Source organism: Motacilla alba, chromosome 8 (genome assembly GCF_015832195.1).
Source record: "Motacilla alba alba isolate MOTALB_02 chromosome 8, Motacilla_alba_V1.0_pri, whole genome shotgun sequence".
In the NCBI taxonomy this organism is placed as follows: domain Eukaryota; kingdom Metazoa; phylum Chordata; class Aves; order Passeriformes; family Motacillidae; genus Motacilla; species Motacilla alba.
The window spans coordinates 30,736,825-30,763,104 of NC_052023.1; the positions used below are offsets into that span (position 1 = coordinate 30,736,825).

The window sequence follows — 26,280 nt, forward strand, 5'->3', positions numbered from 1 at the left end:
CCTCTCTTTAGACTGCACCATCCTGATGGGTTTCACCAGACCAAAGCAGCTCCACACCATCCTCAGAGCTGTACAATCCAACCTCCACTGAATCAGGAGGCACAGCCCAATACCTGAAATCCACAGCTTAAAGACCTTCCTCAGCTCCCACCTCCCATTCAGCTGCATCCCAACAACTAAAGCAGTGGAAAAACCCCTCACCCCCAGCTCCTTTTAACGCTGCTCTGTCCCTTCTGGACTGCCACTCTGCTGCTCTCCCTACAGGAGTGTTCTCAAGCACCCATGAGCAAAGCCCAGCTCAGGAAATGCAGCCACCCTGGGAATGTCCCCACTCTCTGGCTTCTGCTGCTCCCAAGGAGCGACAGGGCTATTTTCTCTCACCATCTGTTCTGCTTTATTAGGTCTCCCTTTATTGGCCAGATGTTCTTGTAGATGTGGAGCCATCCTGGCTCTAGTGCTCGCTCTTGGGAGGAATCTGTACACCTGATTTCTCAGAAATCTCTGGGAGGGAGGGAGGGAACAGGCAGATGCAGGGCTGGGAGCTAGGAGCCTTTAAAAGCCACACTTCTGGGAATTCAGGCTGCTTTCCCCTGAGACAGCATCTCCACTGCCAAGAGGGACGATGTTTTATTTTAGAAGATCATGTTTGTTCCTCATAGCATACCACCTCCCTTATTATTTTCTCCTTACTTCTCCTGCCAACAAAGACAGAAAAAGGGAAGAGAAAGAGCAGAGCAGATGGACACACTGAAGTCTTGCTTCCCATAAGGATTTGGGTAAATCACAGAATAAGAATTTGATCCCTTGCAACCCGACCCACCCCGTCACTTTGGGAAGCAGAGGGTGGGACAGTGCAGCAGCAGGATGGACAGATGGACACAGGCCACCCAGCTGTGCCCTGCCCTCCCCAGCCCAGCTGAGATGCCCTCATGACACACCTAAGGCTTGGAAAAATACTTTTTGATCTGGAGAATGAAGTTCCAAAGCCTTTGCTCGCTTGGTGTTTTATGCTGTTGGTGGGAACCAACTCTTCTTTCCTTAGGATCATCTGCACTACTTTCACACATGGAGAAGTTGGCTTTGAACTGGCATGAGAGACATGCCCAGAAGCAGTAGCAGCAACTAAAAAAATATATTAGAAAGAGAAACTTTGGTTTAAAATAAAATTGAAAATAAATAAAAGAGAGAGAAGGTACACACAGGTGCAAGTTGTCTCACTAAAAGGGTATTTGTAGGGGCATCACCCCATAACCCTGGAGATTGAGATCTACACTCCCCACTTTGTTTTACCGTTACAACCTTCATTGCACAGGACTCAAAATCATTCTCATATGGTTGTTAAGTTTCATAAATAATGTGAAAACTATATGCAACAGATACATCATATTTCCAAAAAATTGTAAGAAAAGTTACATCAAATTAAAAAGTAGCTTCATGAATGAAGATACTGCTCTAAGTGCACTTTCCCTGCAAGTGCAGCCAGTGCCTCAGCGCTGGATATGAAGGAAAAAAAACCAAACAGCTGAAAAAAACCAACAACAACAACAACAAAAATCAGATTAAAAAAGTCCGGTTTCAACCAGTCAAAACCGGGCCAAGCAGAAACAGAGTGTGCTCTTGGCACTGTCCCATGAGGGAGTCCCTATGATGCTTCGTTATCCAGATAGGGTTTGTATGTCCTTGTTGAGACTGTAAACAATCCTTCTTTCCTGAACTGTCCTCTTTATTGGCAAAACAAAGTAAAATATTTTATTGTTTGTTTGTTTGTTTGTTTAAAATAGAACATTAAAATTAACCCAGAAGAAAAGAAACGAAACACAGTGAGCTTGTTGGAGTCCATAGGATCTGGTCTGGAAGAGCTCAGAAAACATATTCAGTGTTTTCTCCCGTTTTCAGCTGGATCTGTACCAGAGCTCGGGTTACTTGGGGAAGAGGGAAACAGAATGAGAAAACAAAGGATGTGGAATAAGAGAACGTGGCCATCTCATGTGTTCACTTCGTTTGCTAGGTCCTCTATCAATACCTTTGTGTCAGAAGCCTTGGACCTGGAAAAAAACAAAACACAGAACACTCACTGGGGAGAAGGAATTCCTGGAATGAAGTGCAGACAGCAAACCCACAGTGCACTTGGGGGAATAAAAAAAGGGAAAAATGTCTTTCTTATGCAGAGGGGGAATAAACAATCTACTGTTTCACTATTTCACACCCTCCTATTTGACCTGGGAATAGCTTTGTAAAGAGCCTTGTAAAGATCCCCAGCATGTCCCTCAGCATCCTCCTCCTGTGGCACTGCCCACTCCATTCCACTCTGGGCACACTCTGCCCATGGCCAGTGTCACCTGCCAGGCTGTGACATGGCTGGGGACACTGCACTGCTGGATGTGGAGCACCTGCCCAGCCCTCCCCACAGAACTCCAACAAATCCTTGCAGGAAACAGAGGAGTTTTCCTGCTCTATCTCCTGCTGGGCTGCAGGAAGGAGCAGGAAGTTCTTTGGGGATATGCATGGCACATCTCCACTCACTGCATGTCTGAGGGATAAATGGGCATCGCTGGAGGGAATTCCAGCAGACTTTGGCTCCCATTCCCTTTGCATAATATTTTTCAGTCTCTAGCAGCCACCCGAAGGCTGTTGGTATTAGTCCCATCCATGCAGGGATAAGAGCCAAGCACAGCCTTGAGGCCAGAGCACACCCTTCTCCTCCCATCTCTCCCATGCAATGCTGCAGGGATTGCACAACACTCCTGACCCGCTGTGCCTCAGCATCCCTGAGGAGCCTGGGCTTGCTCCCTGGCCAAAGGGCAGGGCTGCACAGCTGTGCCACCAAGGCAGGAGGGACACAGGACACTGGAGCAACACTGCAGGAAAACACACAGTGGGCAGGTTCAGGGGCTGGGGTGCAGGGTGGGGTAACATTTGGGGTACAAGAATGATGGGTGGGAAGAAAAAAATATATGGGTTTGGATTTGAGAGAGGAAGAAGACTGATATCTTATATATGAACCTTAATCAAAGAATAACTAAAATCATACAGAGTCATGGAATGTTTTGGGCTGGAAAGAATCTTAAAGATCATCTGGTTCCAATCTCCCTGCCAGAGGCAGGGATGTGAGTGACATCCATAGACCATATTGCTCAGGGCCAAATCCAGCCGGGCCTTGAACACTTCCAGGGATAGGACATCCACAGCTTCTCTGGGCAACCTGTGCCAGGGCCTCATCACCCTCACAGAGAAGAATTTCTTCTTAATATCTAATCTAACCCTTCCGTCTGTCAGTTTAAAATCATTGCCCCTTCGGTCACTATGAGGTATAAAGAGTCCCTCTCCCTCTTTTTCACAAATGTCTGCTTGAGGAGAACCTCTCCTCCAGTTTGCATTTATAACCTCTGGCAGACTATTTCTGCAGAAGGGGAGCCTTGTAAAAAGGGAACTCCCTTTCCTGATGGATTACCAGAACCCCAAATGCCTAAAGGATGGATTAATTCCCTGGCAGAGAGAGCAATGCGCGTTTAACTAATTGGACCTGCCCTCCCTTTGATGACTCAAAATCTTTGCACGACTTTGAAACCTTTGTGCCATTCCCAGTCCATAAACACCCAGCAGGCATCAACAGCAGCTCCAGGGCAGGATTCTGTGGCAGTGCAGAGGCCCAACGTACTGTGAGGCAAGGCGAGGCCTGCGCAGGGACACGCTCAGGCTGCGCTTCCACTGCTTGTTCTTGCGGCGGTTGCGGACGCCGTCCTCCTGGTCCATCATCTGGTCCAGGAGCGTCAGGTCATCGGCATTGAGCGGCGCCACCGAGATGTCCCTCACAGCACGGAACTCACCGCAGTTGTTCAGGTGCTCGTTCTCCAGACGGAAGAAGTTCCACACAAACCGCCTGCATGAAAGGATGGAAGGATGGATGGATGGATGGATGGAGAGAAAAAAGGGGAATTACCAACTGAGTTCCTCTTTTGCAAGCGTTTCCTGCGTTTGGCAAAGCACTGGAGAAAGATCCCATGGCTAACAGCAACATCTTTCCTCTGGAGAACTGTGGAAACCCAGGGCACTGGGAATATTTCTCTGTCTGCTCTGGGGTGCCCTAACCTCCAGGGGAGCACTGACTTTGACCCTCATTCATGGAGAAAGTTTCCTAGACTTCAAGATAGACTGGAATCCACTAAAGTGTGAAATAGATTATAGAGAGTAGCGTAGGTGTATCGCTTGGTCAGAAATTTAGGTTTTGGGATTTTTAGTATGCTGTGGATAGAAGCAAGATAGAGAGCACAGGGTGTCATCCTGGGTTTCTTCTTCATGCTTCTTCTTCCTTCTTCTTCATGGGTTTGGGTGCATTTTGTAATTGGGCAGAAAAGTCCACACTGCAGGCTCTGTGGGATCAGTTATTGGGCTAAAAGGGGAAATAATCTAGGTGTCAGTTCTTAATTGGATAGTTTAGTCTTAAAAGACCTTGTAACAAGAGACTGTTAGCCATTTTGTGCCTTCTAATGAAAAGCTGCTGAACTCACAGTAGTGAGACTGTTTTACTGATAAGAAATAATAAACACTTGAGTCCAAACACGAATTACTGTCTCAAGTGTCTTCAATCCAGACCCAGACAAACCAACAACTGGAACCACCACAGAGAACAGCAGAACCTGTGAGGCTTATTCCCTATCCTAATATGGACAGCATGGAGGTACATTGTTCAAGCATTACAAGCCAAAGGCCACCTCCAGCACCTAAGTGAGAGAGGGTCAGCATCAAGTTCTTCCCAGAAAACTGTGGGGGTGGGTTTCCAGCTACAGGAAAGTTGTTTAGAAATCCTGGAAGCTTGCAGGATCCAAACTGATGACACAGAATACAAAGAGGTTTGAAGATTGGAAACTTGAGAATCAAGTGAAGTCTCAACTGGAAATTTCAAGAAATTTGGTAAAAACTAACCCCTTGAGATTATGTCACAGTTTAGAAGGAACTGCAAACACAGTGTGAAGGATTCAGCTCCACACTGTGGCAGAGGCCCCTACCCTTTTCTTCACTCAGCACCCTCTTTGGATTAAATATTCCTCTCAATCCAGATCTCCTTGAAAAAAAACCCAGTATATTCCACATCCAAGGATCCAGGTGCTTCCCCCCATGCTGATGCTACAGAACAAAAAAGTGAAAATAAAAACAAGAGAAATGAGCTGCTCAGCCCAGCAGCCTTACCGGAACACCTCAAGTGGGGCAAATACAGTAGAAATGATGTCTGCAGCGTAGGGAAAGATTTGCATGGAAGTGAGGGATATCTGGATGGTCCACGCAAAACGCAGGATGACATCTTCTACAATGGCACAATAGTAGTATGCCTGAGGAGCAACAAGAACAAAACAGGTCAGCAAACACCTTCTGCATCCAAAAGATCTCATGAGGTCTTCAGGAAGCTACAGAATCTGCTGCTCAAACTCAAGCAAAATGAACAGAAATGATCTCTTGGAAACAAATCAGTCTACTGCTGGAAAATCCCAGGCTGTAGCATTGAAATGCTCCAGTAGGCAATTGCAACATGCTCTAAACTCAGCAAGTTTGGTTAAAGTGTTACAAGTCTGTCTGAAGGTAAGAGCATACGCACTTTCTGTGGGTAGACAATTCCTTCTCGAAGAAAGGTATTTTCACCAGCATTTTTGTCAAAGAGACCCCAGTCCATCTTCAGGTCCCAGATGAGAGTATAGCAAGAGCTGATGAAACAGAAGATAATCCACAGGTAGAAGAACACTTGGGTGTCACTGTGGTTTTTAGCTGGAAAAGAGAAGAACAACATACTTCTGTAGAACTGAGAGCACATTCCTTCTTAAAACAGCTACAAACTGCCTCACTTGAGCAGTGGAAATCACTTCTACCCAACTTCTGGGAAAATACATCAAATACTAATCTGAGCCAAAACAACAGCCTTAGCAGGACCTGCTTTATATTGTTATTCAAATTCCACTTTCATCTCGTTCACCTTTCAGCACTTGGGATTGAAATTTACATTAATATTTGGAACAGGCTCCCAGTCAAGTGGTCACAGTCCCAAGCCTGCCAGAGTTCAGGAAGCATTTGGGGAACACTCCAAGGCACATGGTGGGATTCTTGGGGATGGCCCTATGCAGGGCCAGGAGCTGGACTCGAAGATCCTTGTGGGTTCCAACTCAGGATATTCCATTATTTTTATTTTCCTGGATTCATGGCAGAGCTGCCGTTCTGGCTCTGAACAGCAGGTGGAAGCTGAGGGCCATGTTTCACAAAGGACAAGGGCTTGTACAAAGGATACAGCACTGACACAGAGCTCAGTTAGGAGGGTTTGGTAAGAAAATATTTGAGTTTGTATTAACATCAACAACTATGAATTAGTGCACTAAAAGCCTGAAGAGCATGGGCAGTACAGGAATTATCCCAGCCACTTCAGAGCTTGTGGTGGCAAGGGAAAAGGTAGCAGTATATTAAAATGTACAAATCCTAAAGCAGACTCTCTATGGAGTTTTAAATACCCATACAGAGCTCCTCTTCATAAACAGGAGACTGTGGGCCCACCATCTGCTCAGCTGGGGATAGTTTTTCCAACCTTGTTTCCCACTCCCCCCTGGAAAGGTTAGGTTGCTCTCAATTTGGCTACAATTCCCTACATCAGCTGGCTGGGGAAAACCAAACAGAGTTGGTATTTCTGTTTGCTTTTGGAAAGCTGGCTCAAAAAATTCATGCAAATAAACCCCATTATGATGCTTCGGAAGGCTGAGACATTTTGCACCTGGCTGCTAGCCGGAACCTCTCCTTTCTGTGCAGCCTCAGCAATTGCTCATTCACCGATTCCCTCTAACAAAGCAAACAACATTTCCAGTACAAAAAAAGATGTTTTCAGCCCAAGCCCAATGCCACACTACACGACAGCACCTTTTTCTATTTATGTGGCTTTAAAACAACAGAATCCCTGCAGCTGATCAGCCAGGGAGCAACAGGACAATTTTCCCTCTGGATTTCTATTAATTATGATTAGATGTAAGGCAGCAATCCAATAAAATTAATGGAGGTGAAAATTAGAGTACATTCCTCCCATTACGCCTTTCAGGCTTCCTGGACATGATGTGCAGGATATAGGTCAAGCCCACACACTCCTTCCCTTCTCAAAACACCCCCCTAAGGCAAATCTCTGAATGGCCACTTACGCAGCAAAGCCTGTTTTGCACAGGAAAAGGGCACAGGATTGCTGCAGCTCCCAGCTCTGAGCAGCTCCCCTGCTTTGGGTCAAGGCTGGAAGTGTTTAAGCACTCCCCACATCCTCAGCTTGGCCAAGACACAGGTCCAGCATCACATTCCGGCAGAGCACTCATGTCACCCAGGAGCAGTGCTCACAGATGCCCAGGTACCTCAAATGCTGCTGCTGCTGCTGCCTGGAAACAGCCTCTCCCAGGCTATTTTTAATGTGCAGCTGCCCACAGAAGGGGACACAGGTGAGGATTCTGAAGCTTAGCAATGAGGGCTGCACTGCCAGGTTTCATTCCTCACCCCCTCAGCTCCTCCAAAGCCTCCACAACATTATTTCAGGAAGAAAAGGCAGATGCTGACATTTGGTGACTCATGAGACACTAAGCCTGTTCTTTCCAGCCTTATTTTTAGCTCATTAGATCTCCATGTTTAGTCCCATTACCAGACCCTAAAGGATAATTCAGAGGCAGTTCATTGATTGTATGAGCTTTCAAAGCACCTAAAAATGCTCCAAAACACCTTGTGATGTTGAAGTGCTTCCTCTCACCTTAGGCTTGAAAGTTACATCATGCTGCTTTGGGTTGGATTCTTTTTTTTTTTTTTTTTTTTTTTTTTTTTTTCCCTTAGGGACAGAATTCAAATAAACTGAGTCTTATTCCACTCCTTCATGGAGCAGCCATGGAGAAGGCAGTGCAGCCAGGACCATCCTGAGCCATGCCCCTGCAGAAGCAGGCAGAAGAGCAGGGAAGCATCGCTGGGCAGCTCTTTTGGAGCTCTGTGGTCATGGAGGGACCAGTCTGCCCCCTGATTCTCATCTCCAAGCACACAAGGGGTGAGGAAAACTCTATCCTAAGCTGGCAGTTACAGAGGAAGGGGATTTCAAAGGTTCTTGCCGCTTAAACCTAAATCCCAGAATGGCTCAGACTGGAAGGGACAGTGGGTCACCTGGTCCAACCTGTCTGCTCAAGCAGGGTCATCCCAGAGCACGTGGCACAGGCTCCTGTGAACAATTACAGAGAGGAGAACTGGGACAGAAAAGGCCCAAGTGAGAAATCTAATCTCACCAATCTCAAAAGGATGTGCTCGCTTTCAGACAAGTTATCCTGGGCTCAGTTCCCCTCTCCCTGCCTCTGTCTTTGCAGCAGCCTTTTCAGTGGCACCTGGGGTCACACTGCTTGGCCCCTTGCTCCTGCTCCCTTTCTCACCAACCAGCTCTGCAATGCATTAAGCTCCTGAAAAAAAACTGTTAAAAACCCAAATCACTCCCTGGTAAAATGCCCTAATCAGAACTAGCCCATTGTCTTCAGTCTTGGCCTCCAAGTCCTTCCTTTAATCACTTATCCTCCTTTTCCTCCTGCCTGCAGTTCTGTTTGATACCTTCCTTCCTTCTGTCCTCATTGGTATTCAGCTGGTGTGCAGAAATATGTTACTGCTCCAGGCAAGCAATTATAGCTGAGTCTCTGCTGGCTGGTCCTAGCAGCCCTCTTCACTTCTGCTAAGGGGGAGAGAAAATCAAGGCATTCATATTCTGCCCAGAGGCTCCATCAACTCCTGGCCTGCCGGTTTTCCAGGAGCAATACAGAGCTCTGCATATTTATGATGATGTCAGGGTCTATTCAAGCAGGAACTGTTTCATCCTGTGTGTTTTTTCTTTGTTTAATGAGGTGCTAGAAAACAAAAACCATGAGAGAGGCGCTCGGGATGAGAGAAGCATTCTGGCAGATCTCAGCCGTTCCGGGAAGGAAAAAAGAGGAAGTTTTCAATACCCCATGGCACCAGTGACATCCCCCCCAAGAGAGGCATGAAGGACCTTCCTGCTCCATGCTCCAAAGGGCACCACCATAGAGCAACTTCCTGAACTGCTGTTATTCAAGGCAGCACGTGCGGGACAAAATAGCACCTACACAAAACCTCTGAAGATGCAGGTGCAGCTCAGAGCCTGAGGATGGGCTGATTTCAATGCTCACATTGCCACGTCTGCAGCCTGGAGGTGTGCACATATGTCAGAGGCTATCTGAGTCCACAGTGCTCTTCCAATTGCCACAAAGCCTGTGGAAAGCAGGGTGCCACAGGAGCTGTTTGCAGCCTTCACCAAAGAATTTCCATTAGCATGCTCAGTTTACCCTGTAACATGCAATTCCAGCAGATCCTCTGCACAAATACACCTCAAATTGCTCTAGAAGGTCAAGTAGATAAATAATGGATGGCTTCTACCTTTGAACTGAAGCTGTGAATGGCCACAGTCGCAGAAAACAGCCAAAGGCACTTGCAGCAGCAGAATTTACTGCCTGCAAAAACTGCTGATAGGCAATACCCTGGATCCCCAGACCAGCCCCAGGGGCCACAGAATCTGACTGGCATTCTGAGGGAGCACTGCTCTGCAGAAATCACAGCCCCTTCGAAGCACAGGCAAGAGAAAAGGCTGCTTTCCATCAAAGAGAGACAGCGAGTGCTCTCCTGAATGCTGTTAATATTGACTTTACCTCCAAAGAATTCAGCTGTTTACCCTGCTGAATTATTCTGGGGAATGTAAACACTATATAGTATTCAACACAGCAAAAATCAATGCCATGTATTATTGAAAGGCTGGATAAGAGCACAATGGCCCTTGATAAGCATTCCTGGCGTGTCACCCACCATGGGTTGTGCTGATGGGGAGCACTCTGATAACAGCTGGAGGTTATCAGGGAACACAGCCAGGTAAGCCCTCCTACACAGAACACCAACCTAGCCACAGCAGCTCTGCCAACTGAACAACTCCCAGTCCAGGGCCTGCCAAAGCCAGCCTCAATCACACATTTAAGCAGAAGCAAAGCACAAATGTATTTAATGTGCAAGGCAGCTCTGAGCAGGCCTAGGGATGGTGTGTGCCCATTAACTCCATCCCAGCACACCACAGAGCAGGGTGACAGCCAGAAGTGACTTATCTACATAAGAACTGCCATCAGAGTGACATCCCCAAGCATTTGTCTAACATCCCAGTCCTCAAAGCACAGCATCACCTCTCCCCTCCATAATTAGATCTCTTAATGAGCGGTAGTGCTGCCTTTCTGCCCAGCCAGCACGTCCGGCTGTTTAGCACTGATCAATGGCAGAAGCAGGACATGACAGGGGACTTGATGCAGTTATGAAGCAAAAATAACCCACAGGAGCACATGCAGGACTCGCTGTGGAGAGCGGATGGGCCCTGCCAAACACTGACTCTTCCCAAAGAACATTCCCTTGGATTGTGCAAACCTCTGCAGTCACCTCCGGGCACAATTTAAGCAAAGCAGCAACAAAGAACTGTCAAGAGGCAACATCTCATATCTTTTAGCCAAGAGTCTACATTTGCAGAGCAGGGAAATCCCAAAATCGTGTTTGGATTAAAAACCCTCTGCAGGTCTGTGTTGGTTTGTGTCTAATTTCAAGGCATGGCAGAAAACTCCTGGCTTGTACCTCATCAAGTGGCAAGTGTGATTTAACTGCAAACTGGAGGAAGCATATCAGTCGTGGCTGAGATGTGAGCTGGTTCTTTTCTGGTGCCTCCTCTAGCTTTTGAGAAGTGTTCTTAGGGAAAGTTTAATCTCTACCTTGAGAAGGATGGGGTTTCCAATCAGAGCATTTGACAGAAGTCTCACTAATAAGAATATCTGGATTCATGATCAGAAATGAATAGCATGGGGATGGGGACACAATGTCATCTGCCACCTCTATAGCTGTTTGACATCCAACAGCATATTCTTTCAAAATTTACTTCTTTTAAAAGCAAAAGAGAAAAATTGTCAGATGACTGCATCTCCTACATTTTTGCACCACCACAGACTCCAGACCTCTGTGTATCTGACAGGAAGATTGCTTGTAATGCAGCCAGATGCTTTTCTTAAAATGTTCCATTAAAAAAAGGGTCAGACTTCCTACCTTAAGTGCCTGTGAAATTAAGAATCAGTAGGTAACCCTTCTAACTTACACCTCATTCATTAGCATTCCCATTTCCCCAGCCACCTTTGTTATGAGTAAATTGGTAATTTGTGCTAATTAAAGCTGTGGGTTGTCGGAACCCAGGACATCCCTCTGGGTGCCCTGGATGGCCCGAGCTCCTGGCAGGGGGCTCTGAGACCCTGGCATGCAGCCAAAGACACGTGGGATTTAGATCTTATCCCATGGAGCAAATTACCAACTATGTATGAAGAATTACAAGTCACAAAAGTTTAGATAGCACAATAGTAGTGATCACAGGGTGAAGGGAAAAAATTTAGGATTTTGTACATGGGGGTTTGGGACTTTGTACATGGGGGTCTGGGACTTTGTACATGGGGGTCTGAGGCTCCAAGATGGAGGAATCAGGGCATGCCTTGTCTTTCTTCCTTCTTCTTCCTAGCCTCCATGATTTGGGTGATGTTGGCACTTCTAGATTGATTTAGAATAGAAGCTGACTGTCTAACATAGGTGATAGCCATTGGAACGGAATTGTAAGTATAGTCCATGTAGTTTTTAGTATAAAAGACAGCACCAGCCTCGTGGGAGGAGAGTGTGCCTTTGGCTGACCTGCTGAACAGATTGCAGCAGGCCAGACAGAAAATGTTTTAGATAACAATAAACAACCTTGAGAACAACAGCCGAAGACTTCTGACTCCTTCTTCAACAGCTGGGTTGGGAAAAGGACTCTCTAACACAACCTCGGGAGTCATCCTGATAGCAGGGGCTCCCAGAGTGTGTATAACAGAATATATCTGAAATATAGAAATCTTAAGAAACACTGTAACGAAGATTGCAAGCAGCCAAAGGATGACGGAGTTGCAGCTGGCAGGAAGGAAATGCTATACGAACGAAACCAAGCCCGGCACAGGAGAACGACCATCACTGCTGGAATGTCCAGAAACCCCCCAGCGACGATGGGCCGTGCTAATAATCAGAGCCATCAGGAACATACATCTGAATACCTAATTCCGGTAACCAAGCGATATCGCACATCGCTTCCCGAACGAGGTTTTGTGCAGCACAAGACGCTGAAAGAAACCAACATGAATATGGAAGACACTGAAAGAAGACAATGAACTTAGCCTTGGGCTAGAAGAAGAGTACAAGAACGGACTCTGCCATGCGGCATGCGTGAACTGTGGGGGGCTTGCCGCGATAGAGGTCAGGCCAGTGTTCACCCAGCTCCGACCCCGGGCTCAGCGCTGTCGCTTGATTGGTCGGCTAACGGGACTGTATAGCGGTTGCAAAATAAATTCTATTTTTCATTTTTATTAAATTTGGCTCTATCAATTTTTAACCTATAACCCCTTTAACACAAAGGCATAATAAGTGACATTTGTGTTATTCTAAAAAAACAAAAGCTACTCAGCGAGCTATAAAAATTTTAGTAACAACCAATCGTAAACAGCAAAAAAGTAATAAAGTATTTAAATTATTAAAAAAGAAAGTTTCCAATAATTTAAGAAATCCAACAAAGATAACTAAAACTGAGTGTACTCAACCTATTTTTAAGACTTTTAAAGAAAGGAAAGGTTAAAGTAAAAAAATAAAGACTATGAAAATAGAATTTTAGTACACATGGGGGCAACCTATTCAATATTAAATAAAACCTTAATACCTATAACAAATAATTATGTTACAGTAAGAGGGCAACTAACCAATCTAAAAAAGCTATTTTTACAAACCATCAAAATATAAACTTAGAAAACAAGTGAAGATTCATAAGTTTTTGTATATACCCAAATCTCCGAAGGCACTGTTGGGTAAGAATTCATTAAAATAACTAAAAGCAAAGATCACATTTAAAAATAAAGAAATTATTTTAAAAGTAAAAAAAAACCCCAACAATATGTAAAACATACCAAACTTAATATTTACAATTAGTAAAACCTAAATTAAAAATAAAATGTGGCTGCTCCTGCTGCAGCATTCCAGGGATGCTCCTGCAGCATTCCAGGGATGCTCCTCCCAGCTCCACCCCAAGCACCATCACTGGGATACTGGGATGGGTGTCAGCAATCAGCTGAGCTAACAGGAAACCAGGAGAAACCAGGGTACCACAGAGCCCTGAGGAGGTCAGAGGCCAGGATGAGAAATGTTTGCCCACGGCAATGCCTCCCAATTCCTCACTAATGTCACTGCTGCCTCTCTGATGGAAAGGATCAGAAAGACTGCCTAATGAACACAACTCATTACTGGAGGCCTCCTGGGCACAGGATGACAGGGTTGCAGACAAAAATTCATCCTAGCTCCCAGCAATGTGACAGACTGTACATGTTTTGGCTCCAAATAATCATCCTGGTGGAGTTGCCAGTGTGCTGTACTAAGGGAAGGCATGTGAAAACAGCAAGTATTAAGAAAGAAGCCAGTTAATCCCATTACAAAGTTTGTTTTACTTCAAGAGGTCAATCCAAGCACTCTATAAGGCTCTTGTGGCACCTAAATCAAATGCTGACAGCTCTTTCTGTGCTGAGGAAGAGGGGGAGAGATGGGAGGTCTTGTACCAACATACAAGTGAGGGAACAGGATCTCGCAAATGCTACTTGCTTCACTATTTTGTGATTTTAAAAGCTTTGTGCTTACAAAAATTCTACATGTTCACTTATTTTGCCCTGCCCGACCCCCTAAAAATGAACTTCTCTATCTCAGCTGGGGGACTACACACTGTTGCACTGCTGTCATTTCAGTCCCAGTTCTCACATCACCTCACTGTCTCCTGCTGTAAGCATGCAGGATCACAGTGCTTTATTGTCCCACCTACCAGCAGCCTCACTCCACGGGGGCTGCCACCTGCAGCTTCTAACACAGCAATGACAAGGGCTAAGTGACACAACCACCTACCTACAGAGCTCAAGTGCAGCCAGGTACCTCCTGCAGCCCCCAGTGGCACAGCTGGATGTCATCCCAGCCTGCTGAGCATCACCATCAGATGATGGTGACCAGAAACCTCTGCAGTCGCCTCTGGGCACAATTTAAGCAAAGCAGCAGCAAAGAACTGTCAAGAGGCAACATCTCATATCTTCTTTTAGCCAAGAGTCTACATTTGTAGAGAAGTCAGAGCCCTCCTCAGGGCCCTGCATGGGGACAGAGCATGGCAGAAGCAGTGACCTGTCCCGACGTGACACGGTGTCACCCCTGGGAACAGCCAAAGCTGTTGTGATTAACGAGGAGTGGGCAGCAGGGAGAGACCTGGGAATCTTCCACTGGATTTTCCAAAAGCTGCACAGTTCCCATTCACCTTCCACTGGTCAGACCTGCTTGAAGCTCTCTATTAATAAGGGATGGTCCAACACTTTCCATCAATCATAGGATGGCTTTTGCCTTGACACTCCACATCTCTATTTCGTGGCCCTTTTCTCTTAGGGCTGCCTTTAAAAATCATAAATTAGACATTACTGCAGAGAAACCTCTTTCTGAAGTGATGGGGAGAGCACAGACAGAAGCACAGCCCTTCAGAGACAGCCTTATTTAGTTAACTTCCATATTTTTAATTACTGACAATTTCCTGGGCTGTTTAATGAGAAAGTGCATGGCAGTTGCATTATCTTAGACCCACCTAGGGCTCTCCAGGACACCCTAAGCCAATGGCAACTAGTGTTCAGCAGGCTCATTTAGAGTACCTAGAAAAGCCATGGGAGCAGGATGGAAGAAGAGATGCTTACTCAAGTTTCCAGGCCATGTGGATTGACTTTGGAATAATTCAGATGTTAATAAATAGCAGGATTTTTCTTAAACCACAAGGATTTCATTGAATAAGGTGTGTGAATCAAACTGACGATGTCCATAAACCATCCTGCCTTTCAGTTAAAGGATAAAATCCCGTACAGCCAATAGCAAGGTAAACAAAAAATGGTCACACTGAGCCAGCACATCCCACAAAACAAGAAAATTTTGAACGAGAGGCACTCAAGAAGCTCAGTTCTTCAAGCACAGAAGCCAAATCTATATTTTGGTATTTCCAATGATACCATGTGAGCAAGCTGCATCAAGGTGAGAAAACTGTCAGCAGCAAAACCACTGTCTTATTTTAAAAGGAAAAAAGTTGGAGCATAAATCAGGACTAAAGCTTCAGAAGTGACCAGCACTCCTTGAATAGTACAACACAACTGTTTCCTAGAAGAGCTGAACACCTGAATATAACAACCCCTATCCTACACAGCCTGAGTCAGGTCTGAGTGAGGAGTGAAACCAAAGCTCGCTATTCCAGATATGTCAGTGTGCCTTCTTTAATGCAAGCACAATTTATACAAGAAGGGATGCCCATGGATTTCCCTTTCTGGGATCCCCTCAGTGTAAGGAGGACATGGTCTAAGGAGGATATGGACCTGATGGAGTGAGTCCAGAGGAGGCCATGAAGATACTCAGAGGGATGAAGCACCTCCTCTATGGGGATATGCTGAGAGAGCTGGGACTGTTCAGTCTGGAGAGGTGACCAGATGGCTCTGGTGAAACCTTAGAACCCCTTACAGTGCCTAAAGGGGCTCAAAGAGAGCTGGAGAAGGACTTTGGACAAGGGTCTGGAGTGAAGGGACAAAGGGGAATGGCTACAAACTGACAGAGGGCAGGGTTAGATTAGATGTGATGAAGAAATTCTTCCCTGTGAGGGTAGTGAGGCCCTGGAACAGACTGTCCACAGAAGCTGTGGAACACATCCCTGGAAGTGTTCAAAGGTCAGGCTGGACAGGGCTTGGAGCAACCTGGGATAGTATAAAGTATGCGGATTGGAACTCCATGATCTTTAAAGTCCCTTCCAAGCCAAACCACACTATGACTCTACAAATACTGTGATAATGTAGACTGAAGTGGGAGCCTCTTTAGTGGTGCACTTGTCAAGCAGAGCACATCTGCTTTTGGCAGGGTGAAAACACAGCAGAAAGCAGTTGCGTGTCAAAACAACGCTGCGCTGAGGCTGAATATTCCGCCGCAGGCTTGGGCTTAATCATCTGCTTCCACAGCAGCACGTAGGTTTCCCTAGGGATTAAATAAGGCAATGTAATACTCTGTTGGCTGGCTCTGGGGAAAGCTACTCAGCACTGGCAGGGAACTTAATGCCAGCACTGAGCTCCTTAGTGCAAAGCAAGGGTGGGAAAGAAGGAGACAGAGTGGGCAGGGACCGGTGGCTCTCCGGTTGCCAGGTAGCTTCAAGTTACAGCCATGCCTCATTTGCCTGAGCAAACACACCCTGCAGCACTATATTTACAGAACATGGCCTTTGCTTCTCATTCCTTTGGGAGAGATAAAAATACTGAGAATTCCTCCTCTGGGAACTCAGCAACAGTTGTCTTCATGTTGCTGCTGTCGTCCCTGAAACGTGGCTGTGTTTGCAAGCCGTGCTGGAGTCTGCACTCTTCTACGCACCACTGCTTGCTCCAGAATTATGTTCTGGGGTAGCTCCTCTCCCGTTTGCTTCACTAATCCCAGTGATTCCTGAATATCAAGATGACAGCTTGGAGTTACCCCTGTAAAGCTGGTCTGGTCCCAGAACAACAGCACTGCAAGTTTTGGAGCAAAATCCTAACAGAATTCACTTTGCTCTCTTAGCAGTCTGACATCCAAACTGCAATTAGCAGAGAAAATTGCTCCCTGCATCTGAATCCAAGGGAAGGAAAGTAAAGAAATGGCTTCTTCTAGGGAAGAAAGAATTGGAATTATGCACTCCCTGAGCAATATGAATTATTAAACAGGGATTTTTTTGGGAAACAGATACTTGTCAAGAGCCCACAGTACATGGTGCTACTGGAGGGATCCTTCACTAGAGGAGGTTTGGAGTAGGGAAGACCATGCAGGACTAGAACAGAAGCATCACTTAATAGGGTGGTATTTGTAAATTTGTTTAGTTTGAGTTGTTTTCCAGCAGCAAACCCAGGAAAACACAGAGTGCTGTCAGTGCACTATGTATGCATTAGCTGCTCTTCACACCAGCAAACCCTCCCAACCACACAACCCATCTTCACATGGCTGGCAGGCACTGACTAAAATCCACAGAGCAGCTACAAACTATCCAGTGTTCCAATGAAGGAAGGAAGATGAGACTTCCCAGAGGGCTGTGATGTCCCCAGGCCTCCCAAGTGGAGGACAGGCACTGGTGTCCATTACCTGACCTCCCAAGGAAAGGGCAGGGATTGCCCTCTTCTCCTGGCAGCCAAAAGCTGTCATTCCAGAGGTGTAAGTCATAGGCTTGCAAGCACAGGCATGGAAGACTGTTAAAATAAAACTCTTGATACCATAGCAATTAATAAGTTTGTTACTGAAATTTAGAGCAGGTCTGAGGAGCAAGGATCTTCACCAATTTGACACCTGTTTTTGGCTTTCTTCAGAACATACAGCTCCCCCCAACAGAGGTTTAGGAGGTAAGAGAGGGGTGTTTGCTATCCTTGGGCAGACACAGAGAAGGTGTGGGCGAGCAACACATCTCTTTTCAACAGTAGCATCATAACAACTTGATGATAAACCATCTGATTCCAAGTTCCAAACAAACTGGAGATCTATGTAAAGCACTTTGATAAATTTGGCTTCCTAACAGGTACAGCACACTAGAAAGTACATTTATGGCATGATGGGAACAGGCCTAAAGGCCTGAGGGGACATGTCCAGGGCTTTAGGCAGCCCTCTGAAAAGCCCAGCACAGTGACATTCACAAATCTCTTCTAACGTGTAATTTCCAAAGGCCACGAAGCTTCCAAATTTTTTTTTTTTTGTACAACACCAATAAAGACGTGCCACTGACAAAACTGGACAGACAAAAGCTGGGAGTCAAGGACGTCTTACAGCAACTGGAATAAGGCTCATAAACACCTTATTACAGCCCACTCCCTTCCAGACTGGGAAAGGGGACACCAGTGTGGTGGCGACCAGAACCAGGGTAGCAACACTGGCACGGATGAAAAGCTTCAAGGGCAGTGGAAAGAGGTCAAACTCTTCAACAGGACCTTTTGACAGAGGCTGGTTTTCCTCTTGGTTCCAACCTGTCCTAGATTGTAGGATATGTGTGTGCTCCATTTGCCATCTGTTAGAGGTGGGGCAGTTATCTTGGGTTCATTGGGCAGTTTTCTTTATCTCTTCCACAACCAATCCTCCTCCAGGAAATATCTTCTGTTCATGGGCCATTAATTATTAATTATCTTCTGTTCATGGGCCAGTGAGTGTCCCTGCATGGCTGATCAAATTCCATCATCCCATGGGGAGATGCTCCACCCAGGGCAGGAGCCAAGCATTCCTACCTGGATACAATCTGAGCCTGGGAACAGCACAGCAGCCTTTGCCCACTGCATTCCCAGAGGAGCAGCTTTCATCTGCCCTGCATTCCCAGAGGCAGACCAGGCCCTCTCCAGCAGCCCTGGAGCTTCAGAGGAAAACTCCCCCCTTGTCCAGCATCCCTGCTCCAGCAGAACCACAGCTGGCACTGCAGGAGGGCTGCAGCCACCATGGAATGGGACTGTGCCACCACCCTGACCCACAGGGGGCCAGCTCCTGTTCTGACTCTGGCAGTGGCTTTTTTTTTTTTTTTTGTTTGTTTGTTTGTACTATTGCATTTGTATTTTAATTTTCCTAGTAAAGAACTGTTATTCCTATTCCCATCTCTTTGCCTGAGAGCCTTTTAATTTCAAAATTACAATAATTCAGAGGGTGGCAGGTTTACATTTTCCATTTCAAGGAAAGCTCCTGCCTTCCTTAGCACACACCTGGCTTTTCAAACCAAGACACAACCCTACCCCATCTGAAGGCTCTGGCGATGTGTCCCTCCCACAGGGAGGCAGAAGCATTAGTCAGCCTCCCAGAGCACCTCTGGCTACAGAAGATGTAAGCAGTGATTCTAGAGCCAGGGAATCATCCCAGGCTCTGGCAGTGGTGACTAACTGGACTGCAGGGCTGCAGAATGTCACTGAGCAAACAAGTTAAAACAGGAATGAGCTTCAGGGACATGGCAGTGGGAAGGAAATGCACAGGGGATGCTCCCAGAGGATGCTCTCACACCAGCTCCCTGGATGCAGAGCCCAACTCCCAAACTTCAGCCAGCTTGGGCCACTGCCCCTCCCTGCCATTAAAATATACTGAAAAACATCATAAGTGTGACTGTGGGCCCAGCTATGTCAAAACAGACATTTCTTGGCCATGGGAAGGTTTCTAACAACCCTGCCACCCCTCCAAAAACCCAGAATGTTAACTAGAATCATGCCTTCAACACTTCTCCCTGCCTTACCACAGGAATATTCCAGACTAAGTAATTGCTCACGACTGTATGGGGTTGCTAATTTCTGGGTATATAGAAGGAAGATATTTTCAAATGAAAGAATACAGCTTTTAGGGTTTCAGAACAATGAAAGGCAGGGCAGGGTGACTGCCTGAAGTGCAGAAACTAAAAGCTTTTTCCTTCAGAACAAGAGTAGAATTGAGTAATTGTCGTTTCCAGGGAGATGAGGAACTTCAGGGATCAGAGCTCAATCTGCAGTTAAATGGATTGGAAACAACTCCTTACCAGCTGCTGAAAAAACATGGATAGAATCACACAGGAAAATCAGACAGAGCATTTTTTCCTGGCACTGTGCACATGCCTTCACATTTAGGAATGATGGACTGATTATTCAGATGATCCAGGTTAAATATTCATGAATGTTACGGGAGAAGTATTTGCTGTGCTATCCCTTTCCTCATCTATCTCCCTCCCATTCACCTCCCTTCACAGCAGAACCTGACAGGTATTTCATCTATCAAAAGACAAACCTAGAAGTTCCCTCCCCCACTCCCTAAGTGCAATTCTAAGCAGACCAGGGATGTGAAAAACACCAAAAATAAGATCTTAAAACACTCTTTACAAGCTGGGCAGGGCCCTGCCTTACCCCAGAGATGTTTCACTGGTGGCAAAACACAGGAAACTCACGTTTCAATGGGATGCCAGACTGAGCTTCTCTCGTGTGAAAAAAAACAAACCCCAGGAGCTGCACAGGATTCTCCAAAACCAACAATACCTTTGTGAGTGCTGTAGAGGGCTGCAAATGTCACCACGAAGAAGGTGGTGGAATATTTTCCAGCGTTAACCAGATGAAAGGCCCGTTTGTTATCGCGGTAACGGCGCAGGCACTGGATGAATCGCAACCAAGCAGGGATGCACTGGACAACTGCTCTCACTCCGTAGGAGTAGCTGTTACAAATCTGATTATCTGCAAGAAAAACAGGAGTTGAAGCTGTTAAGGCAGAGTTAGTAAGTTTAAGAACTGCTCTTGTCTTCCTGTCTGCAATATCACTTTATGGCAGCGATTCCCCATGAACAACTGGTACCGCGGCACACAGACTGCAAGAAGCCCAAAGTAGCTCAATTTCATCTTGGAGGTGTTCAGGTGACATGATATCAATAACACATCCAGACAGATCACCATCCAACTCCTTCAGTCCTGCCAGTATAACCAACATGCTAGATTAGAAATTATAGATTTTTAAATGTGCTCAGCACTGTTGGCGGGACTGTGAATAATCAAATTAGGGATGGAATTACAAAAGGCCTTTGACACTGGATTTTTGTGCATAAATGGGAGAGCACTTAGAAACTCTGCAGGACAGGTCTAAAAGGCTACTTTGCCAAAGATGTCCTTGACTCATTTTCCTTGTGCATTGTAATAGGAAAAACCACATTTCAGTATGGGAGTGGGTTTAGTGTTTTTCACTTTGTTTTTTAAAAAGCAAAGCCAAGGCATAGTCTCGTTTCAAAAACTGAGATGAAAAGCAACCACACCACAATGCCATTGTGTCCCCTTTTCCATGTTTGAAAACCTTCTTTTTAATAAGGCAATGATCAGGAAAACTTCAGCTTTTCCTGGAACTCCCCAAGAACTCCATATTCTTCTGCTGTCTCAGCACATCTAAACCAAACACCCTGCTGCCTAACATTCATTTGTTTCTTATTCACACTAAGGGAGACACACTTTTAGCTGGTATTTATCCCAAAACACTGTGCTATCATTCCACTGCTCAAATTGGAAGAGAACAAATTGTTATACACACAGTTACTTTATGTATTTTAATTTTATTTTTAATAAGTAAATATTTAGCTGCTTGCAACGCTGTCTTTTAAAATGAAGGGAAAGATCAGACAGATTGGAAGAACAAAGTGAACACTGATGCTTATTGAAGCACACAGCAAATTCTCTCAGCAAGTGTCAAAACCATCAGACAATATGACTTGCCAGCAGTTACTGCTTAAAATGGAAAGTCAACAGTGAGGAGACAGGTACTGTTTTGCCACTGGGAAGGCCAAAGTCAAAATTCACATTCCAGCTCTGTGTTCCTTCTGGCTAGAAAATAAGGGAAGACAGAGCATGGACAACCCTGGCAGAGCAGCATCAACTCAAATCAAGTAAGAGGTGGCACCAAGTAGCTTCTCCATCCTCTCTTGGTTCGGAATGGAGCCCGTAAGAACCAGGCTACAGCACAGAAAGCTGTGCTCAACAAGCTCAGGATTCTCATGATGATCAACAGGAAGATGCTAAAGGCAAATACATGGTTAAACTACAATGAAATAAAACAACAATGACAGGAAAATGGATTTCTCTTTCCGATCAGGAGTGCTGTATCTAAATTCTTTGATGGATACAGACATTGGGCCAAATGACTGGACTAGGAAATGAACACTGATGTGAAATTCCATTTCTCTGGATGGAAGTAAGAAAGGGGAGAATCTCTCTAATGCCACATTTACAAGAAATGCCAATTATTTTGGTTTCCTGTACTATTAATAACCCTCTTTAAAACAGACAATTAGGAAGTTGCCTGGCTCAGTGTTTCTCAGGTCATTTTGACCCCATTCCCAGGGCTCTTCAGCATTACCTGTATCTGCCAGAAGTCCAGCATTGTCCTCCCACTGAACCTCAAAGCTGTAGAAGCAGATCATGTATTCCAAATCCATAAGTATCACAACCAGGCTGTTGAGCTGATCAGCCAGCCAGAAATCTGCGAAGCCTACCTTGTGGAAGGGAGCAGTGAATACCCGAAACTGTAAGGAAAAACAAGGCAGGAATAATTAATGGTTGTGTCAAAGGCATCCAAATGCAGTGGCAGGACATCACAGAACTGAACAAATATGGAAATAACAGAAACACTTAAAGATTTATTGCTGACCTTTTGCTCCTGCTGACAAAAAGGGATAACTGACTCCTTGCTTTCAGTACAAAGAACATTCCTGCTTTCCTCCTCCTGTACGCATCTATTCCTGTGCCCCCATAGCCTTTTGTTTTTTACTGGTAGAACAGCCAAGTCTCCTCTTTCCCAGAAATTCCCAGTCTCCATTTAAGAGCTCTACATAGCTCCATTTCTCTCACTGCCGCTCACTTCGATCAGCATTTTTTTTCAGGCACTTACATTGTGTCCACTGACATTTTCCACGTTTACCTTCCCCCTCACACTTAATGTCAGTTGGATTTAGACCCTCAGCACAGCCATTAGTCTGGTCATGCCTTGGTTTACTTAACTTATGACTTGTTCTTTAGTACTAGAAGTTGTGACAGTGAGGATTATTACTGGGTCTGCCAATGCCTCCAGCAGGGAAAGGGTGAAAGAAAAGGCAGAGGAAATCCTATTGCCTGTCAGTTGGACTCCCCCTCAATCCCAGTCCACCTTCCCTCTAAGCCTGAAGAGCAGTTTTGCTCCTTCCAAAGCAGACAGTTTTCTGCTCCATTACCTTTGATTACCCCTCTCCCTACCCATTTAGCTGTAGTTACTAATGGCCAATTTCTCACAGAGATGGCACCAGCACCATCCGGTCATTCTGGGATTTATGAACCTTTAAATTAATGAAAGCACAGGCTAACACTGATCTTTTATACTGCTCTCCTTATTAACCTGAAGGGTGCACAGCTGCACAAAGCAAGAAAAGGAGTGACACGTCCCCATCAGCCTCTAATACAGATTTAAGGCTCTGGTCCTAAAATTTCAAAGCCAAATAGGGGATTAAGAGTCTGTGGCATGAAGCAGATATGGATCTTGACCCAGAAAGCTCTGTGCTCATGTTGGATGGCACCTATTCCCAAGGGTCAAACAAGGCCAGCCTTTAGAGAGGGCTGTCTTCAAAGGTGCTCAGTTGCAGAACAGAGGGTCAAAGATCACACCAGCCTTCCCTTGCAAAAGCCCTTTGCTCCCTTTTCCCAACACTCCCTGATACTATCTTTATCTGTTTCATCACAGACCATTGTTTTGTCCATGAACAAAGACTAGCTAAGCAAATGAAATGTGAAAATAGCTTTACAGACAGATCTCCCTGGGGAAAAAAAAAAGAAAACAAGAAATAATAATATTCTTGTTATTTAATTTAGGGAGAAATACTTCAGCATTGCCAGGTGACAGCATAAAACTTTTAAGAGAGTAGAATTTTTCCACCTACAGGTTACAGCTGAGGAGGAGTCAACAGATCCATGACATATCTGGCACTGGCATCTGAGTCAACCCTCCTCCAGAGCCTGAGCTGCCATCTGAAGCCGCCCAATGCCATGTGCCAGGCACTGTGGTTTCTGCCTGCTGCCCAGGCACAGCTGGAGCTGCAGCCCCAGTTCCAGTGGAGGTACCACAGCTAGCTCCTTGCTTCCTAGCTAAGAAGCGTCTGCAACATCCTCCAGATAAGGATAAAGTGATAAAACACCAGAGCTGCACCTCAGTTTCAATAACCAGTTGCAATTCTTTATCAACAATTCCACAGCCTGAGCACAGACTTCCTGGTGCTGATCTCTGCACTTTTAATTGGTGCTGACATGCCAGATATCTGAGCTGAGGTGAACACCTGCTAGCTTTTCACCTCTCACAGGCAGGCTTCCTGCACTGCTGTGGCCGTTGAGCTCCTGAAGACAGCTTGGGCATGAGGACATTCCCTGGGCTCAGATCCAATTCCTCCCAGTGAGCTGCTCTCCCCAGCCCACACAAGGGCACTCAGGGGCTTCTCATCTGGCAGCAAAGGCACAAAGAATGCTCACCTAAGCACTCAGGCAAGAAAGAAGAGCCCAGCAGGGGAATTAGACTTTACTACAGGCAAAATAAATTTTTTCACGCAGAGGAAGATCAATTCTGATGTTTTGCTATCCCTCAGGGATTAGCACAAGAGATCTCACCCTCAACCAGTAGTTGATGTTGGTCACAGGGGGAGGCAGAAGGACTCCTAGATCCATGAGGAAATACTACAACACATTCAAGCATGCCCCTGATTTGGTTCCAGAAAAATTGAAAGTGCCTGTAATGCTCTGCTACACCTGACATGTTAAGATTTCATTTTGGCTGGAAATGAAACATATGAAGCATGTGAGAAAAATGCTCACCAAACATAATTTTGTGTGACCAGCAGTGCAGTTCTAAGACTTGCACTATTTAAACCTCCTTTCACCCAGAGAGCTGCTGGCAGCTGCACAGAGCAATAAAATACACCCAGCTGGTCAAGTACACACAATAAAATCTGCTCTTTATGTGGTTTGGCCTCTTCTTTCCCCTTCCTCCTTCCACATAATGCACTCAAGTACCATGTCATCTCCCATCATTAAGGTGACCTTGCGTTTTGATGAAGCTTTTCCCCCCCAGGAGACCTTGAGGTGAACTGGCCTCTGCACACTCAAGCTACTCAATGAACCTTATGGATCCCTTCCAACTCGAGATATTCCATGGTTCAGGTTTGGTGGAGAGAGACTGTTTACAAGGGCAGGAGAAGGGGAATGGCTTAAAACTGATAGAGTGTAGGTTTAGATTAGATACAAGGAAGAAATTCTTCCCTGCGAGGGTGGTGAGGCTCTGGCACAGGTTGTCCAGAGAAGCTGTGGCTGCCCCATCCCTAGAAGTGTCCAAGGCCAGGGTAGATGAGGCTCAGAGCAACCTGAGATTGTGGAAAATGTCCCTGCCGGTGACAGAGGGGTTGGAACTCGATAATCTTTAAGGTCCCTTCCAACTCAAGCTATTCTATGATCCTAGAAGTTTATCTCAGACTGTAGTATAGTCTGGAAATCACTGGGGCAGGGCAGGAGCTGCAAACAGCTTAACAGCTCTGTGGAGACTGAGAATCTCACCCTGGTAAGATATTAAGGTAAATTAGCAGAGATATTGTTCATGTGGTTAAAGTATATCCAGTGCTTCCCCTCGCACCAGGGGACAGCAGTCAGACTAATGAGGCTTGGGACTAAAGGTACCTCTGTGAGGGATGGCTGAGTGCTGGAAGGCACAAGGGAAGAAGCTGGCATAGCAGCAAGCCAGCAAATCAAATAACAAGAGGTGAGCTCACAGAGATTAATTCACTGTGTGTATACCTGTACACACGTCCTCAAAGTATGATGCTGTCTCTCATCTTTGCTATGTTCCAGATAAAGTTAATTGTTTTAATTGGCATTGAAATGATTCTATAAAGAAAACCAGCCAGGCAAACCCTCTTCTGCCCAAAGCCCTCAGAGCAGTGCTAGCAAGAAGAAGGTGTCAGGGGAACCAACTTGATTAAAGCCAATTTAAAAGGTTGCACAGGGTGGGGAAGAGCATGTGAAACAGCCATTTGGGAAGAAACTCATGAGTCACCCAGCAAGTCTGAAAACTGTTCTTTCAGAGCTCCCACCTATAACTGGAACACTGAAGCAGCACATATATTGACATTGAATTTACCAGACTTATCTTACAGGAAAATAAAGAGCTCGGTCTCAAACAAAGAGTTTGTTTAAGAGCACAAACAGAAAAAAACCCACCCATGAACACAATTTTATAGGCAGCAACTTTTCCATAAGTTCTCTCTCCATCAGTGAACCCTCTCAATGTTGGCACTACCCCAGTTTGGGCTGAGGAGCATCCATGCAGCCTTGCCTTGGAGCACTGGACCTCTAATCAATCTGTTTCACTAGGTTAAGGAATAAACGAGCCAAGACATCCAGAGGTTTCCATACATGCAAAAGTTTGTAAGCAGCTGTCTATAGGAAGGTTAACAAGTCAGGTGGTACAGGAAGCAGAATATGCTTCTGCAAACTCATCCTCAAAAACTGTCTGGAGTCAACACCTGATCAGGTCTGCTCTATACATCACAGCAGTATAAGCATACCCCAGCATCCCTCTTTCCTGAGGATTAGTGACACTTGTATACATTTCCCAGCTACTGCTCAGCCACAGCATTTAAACAAAAAAATTACT

The 26,280-nt window shown here is 45.6% G+C and overlaps 1 protein-coding gene across 1 annotated transcript in view; it reads right to left on the reverse strand.

The window, feature by feature from the left end:
* Positions 1–1,702: 1,702 nt before the first annotated feature.
* XPR1 (xenotropic and polytropic retrovirus receptor 1) overlaps positions 1,703–26,280 on the reverse strand; it is a 112,164-nt gene continuing 87,586 nt past the window's right edge. The window contains exons 10-15 of the mRNA XM_038145125.1: positions 21,979–22,144; positions 20,127–20,318; positions 5,591–5,757; positions 5,188–5,327; positions 3,659–3,880; positions 1,703–2,045 (exon numbers count right to left, since the gene is read on the reverse strand). Of these exons, the coding sequence (XP_038001053.1) occupies positions 1,985–2,045; positions 3,659–3,880; positions 5,188–5,327; positions 5,591–5,757; positions 20,127–20,318; positions 21,979–22,144 (948 nt within the window). The 3' untranslated portion in view covers positions 1,703–1,984. The remainder of the gene's footprint in view (positions 2,046–3,658; positions 3,881–5,187; positions 5,328–5,590; positions 5,758–20,126; positions 20,319–21,978; positions 22,145–26,280) is intronic.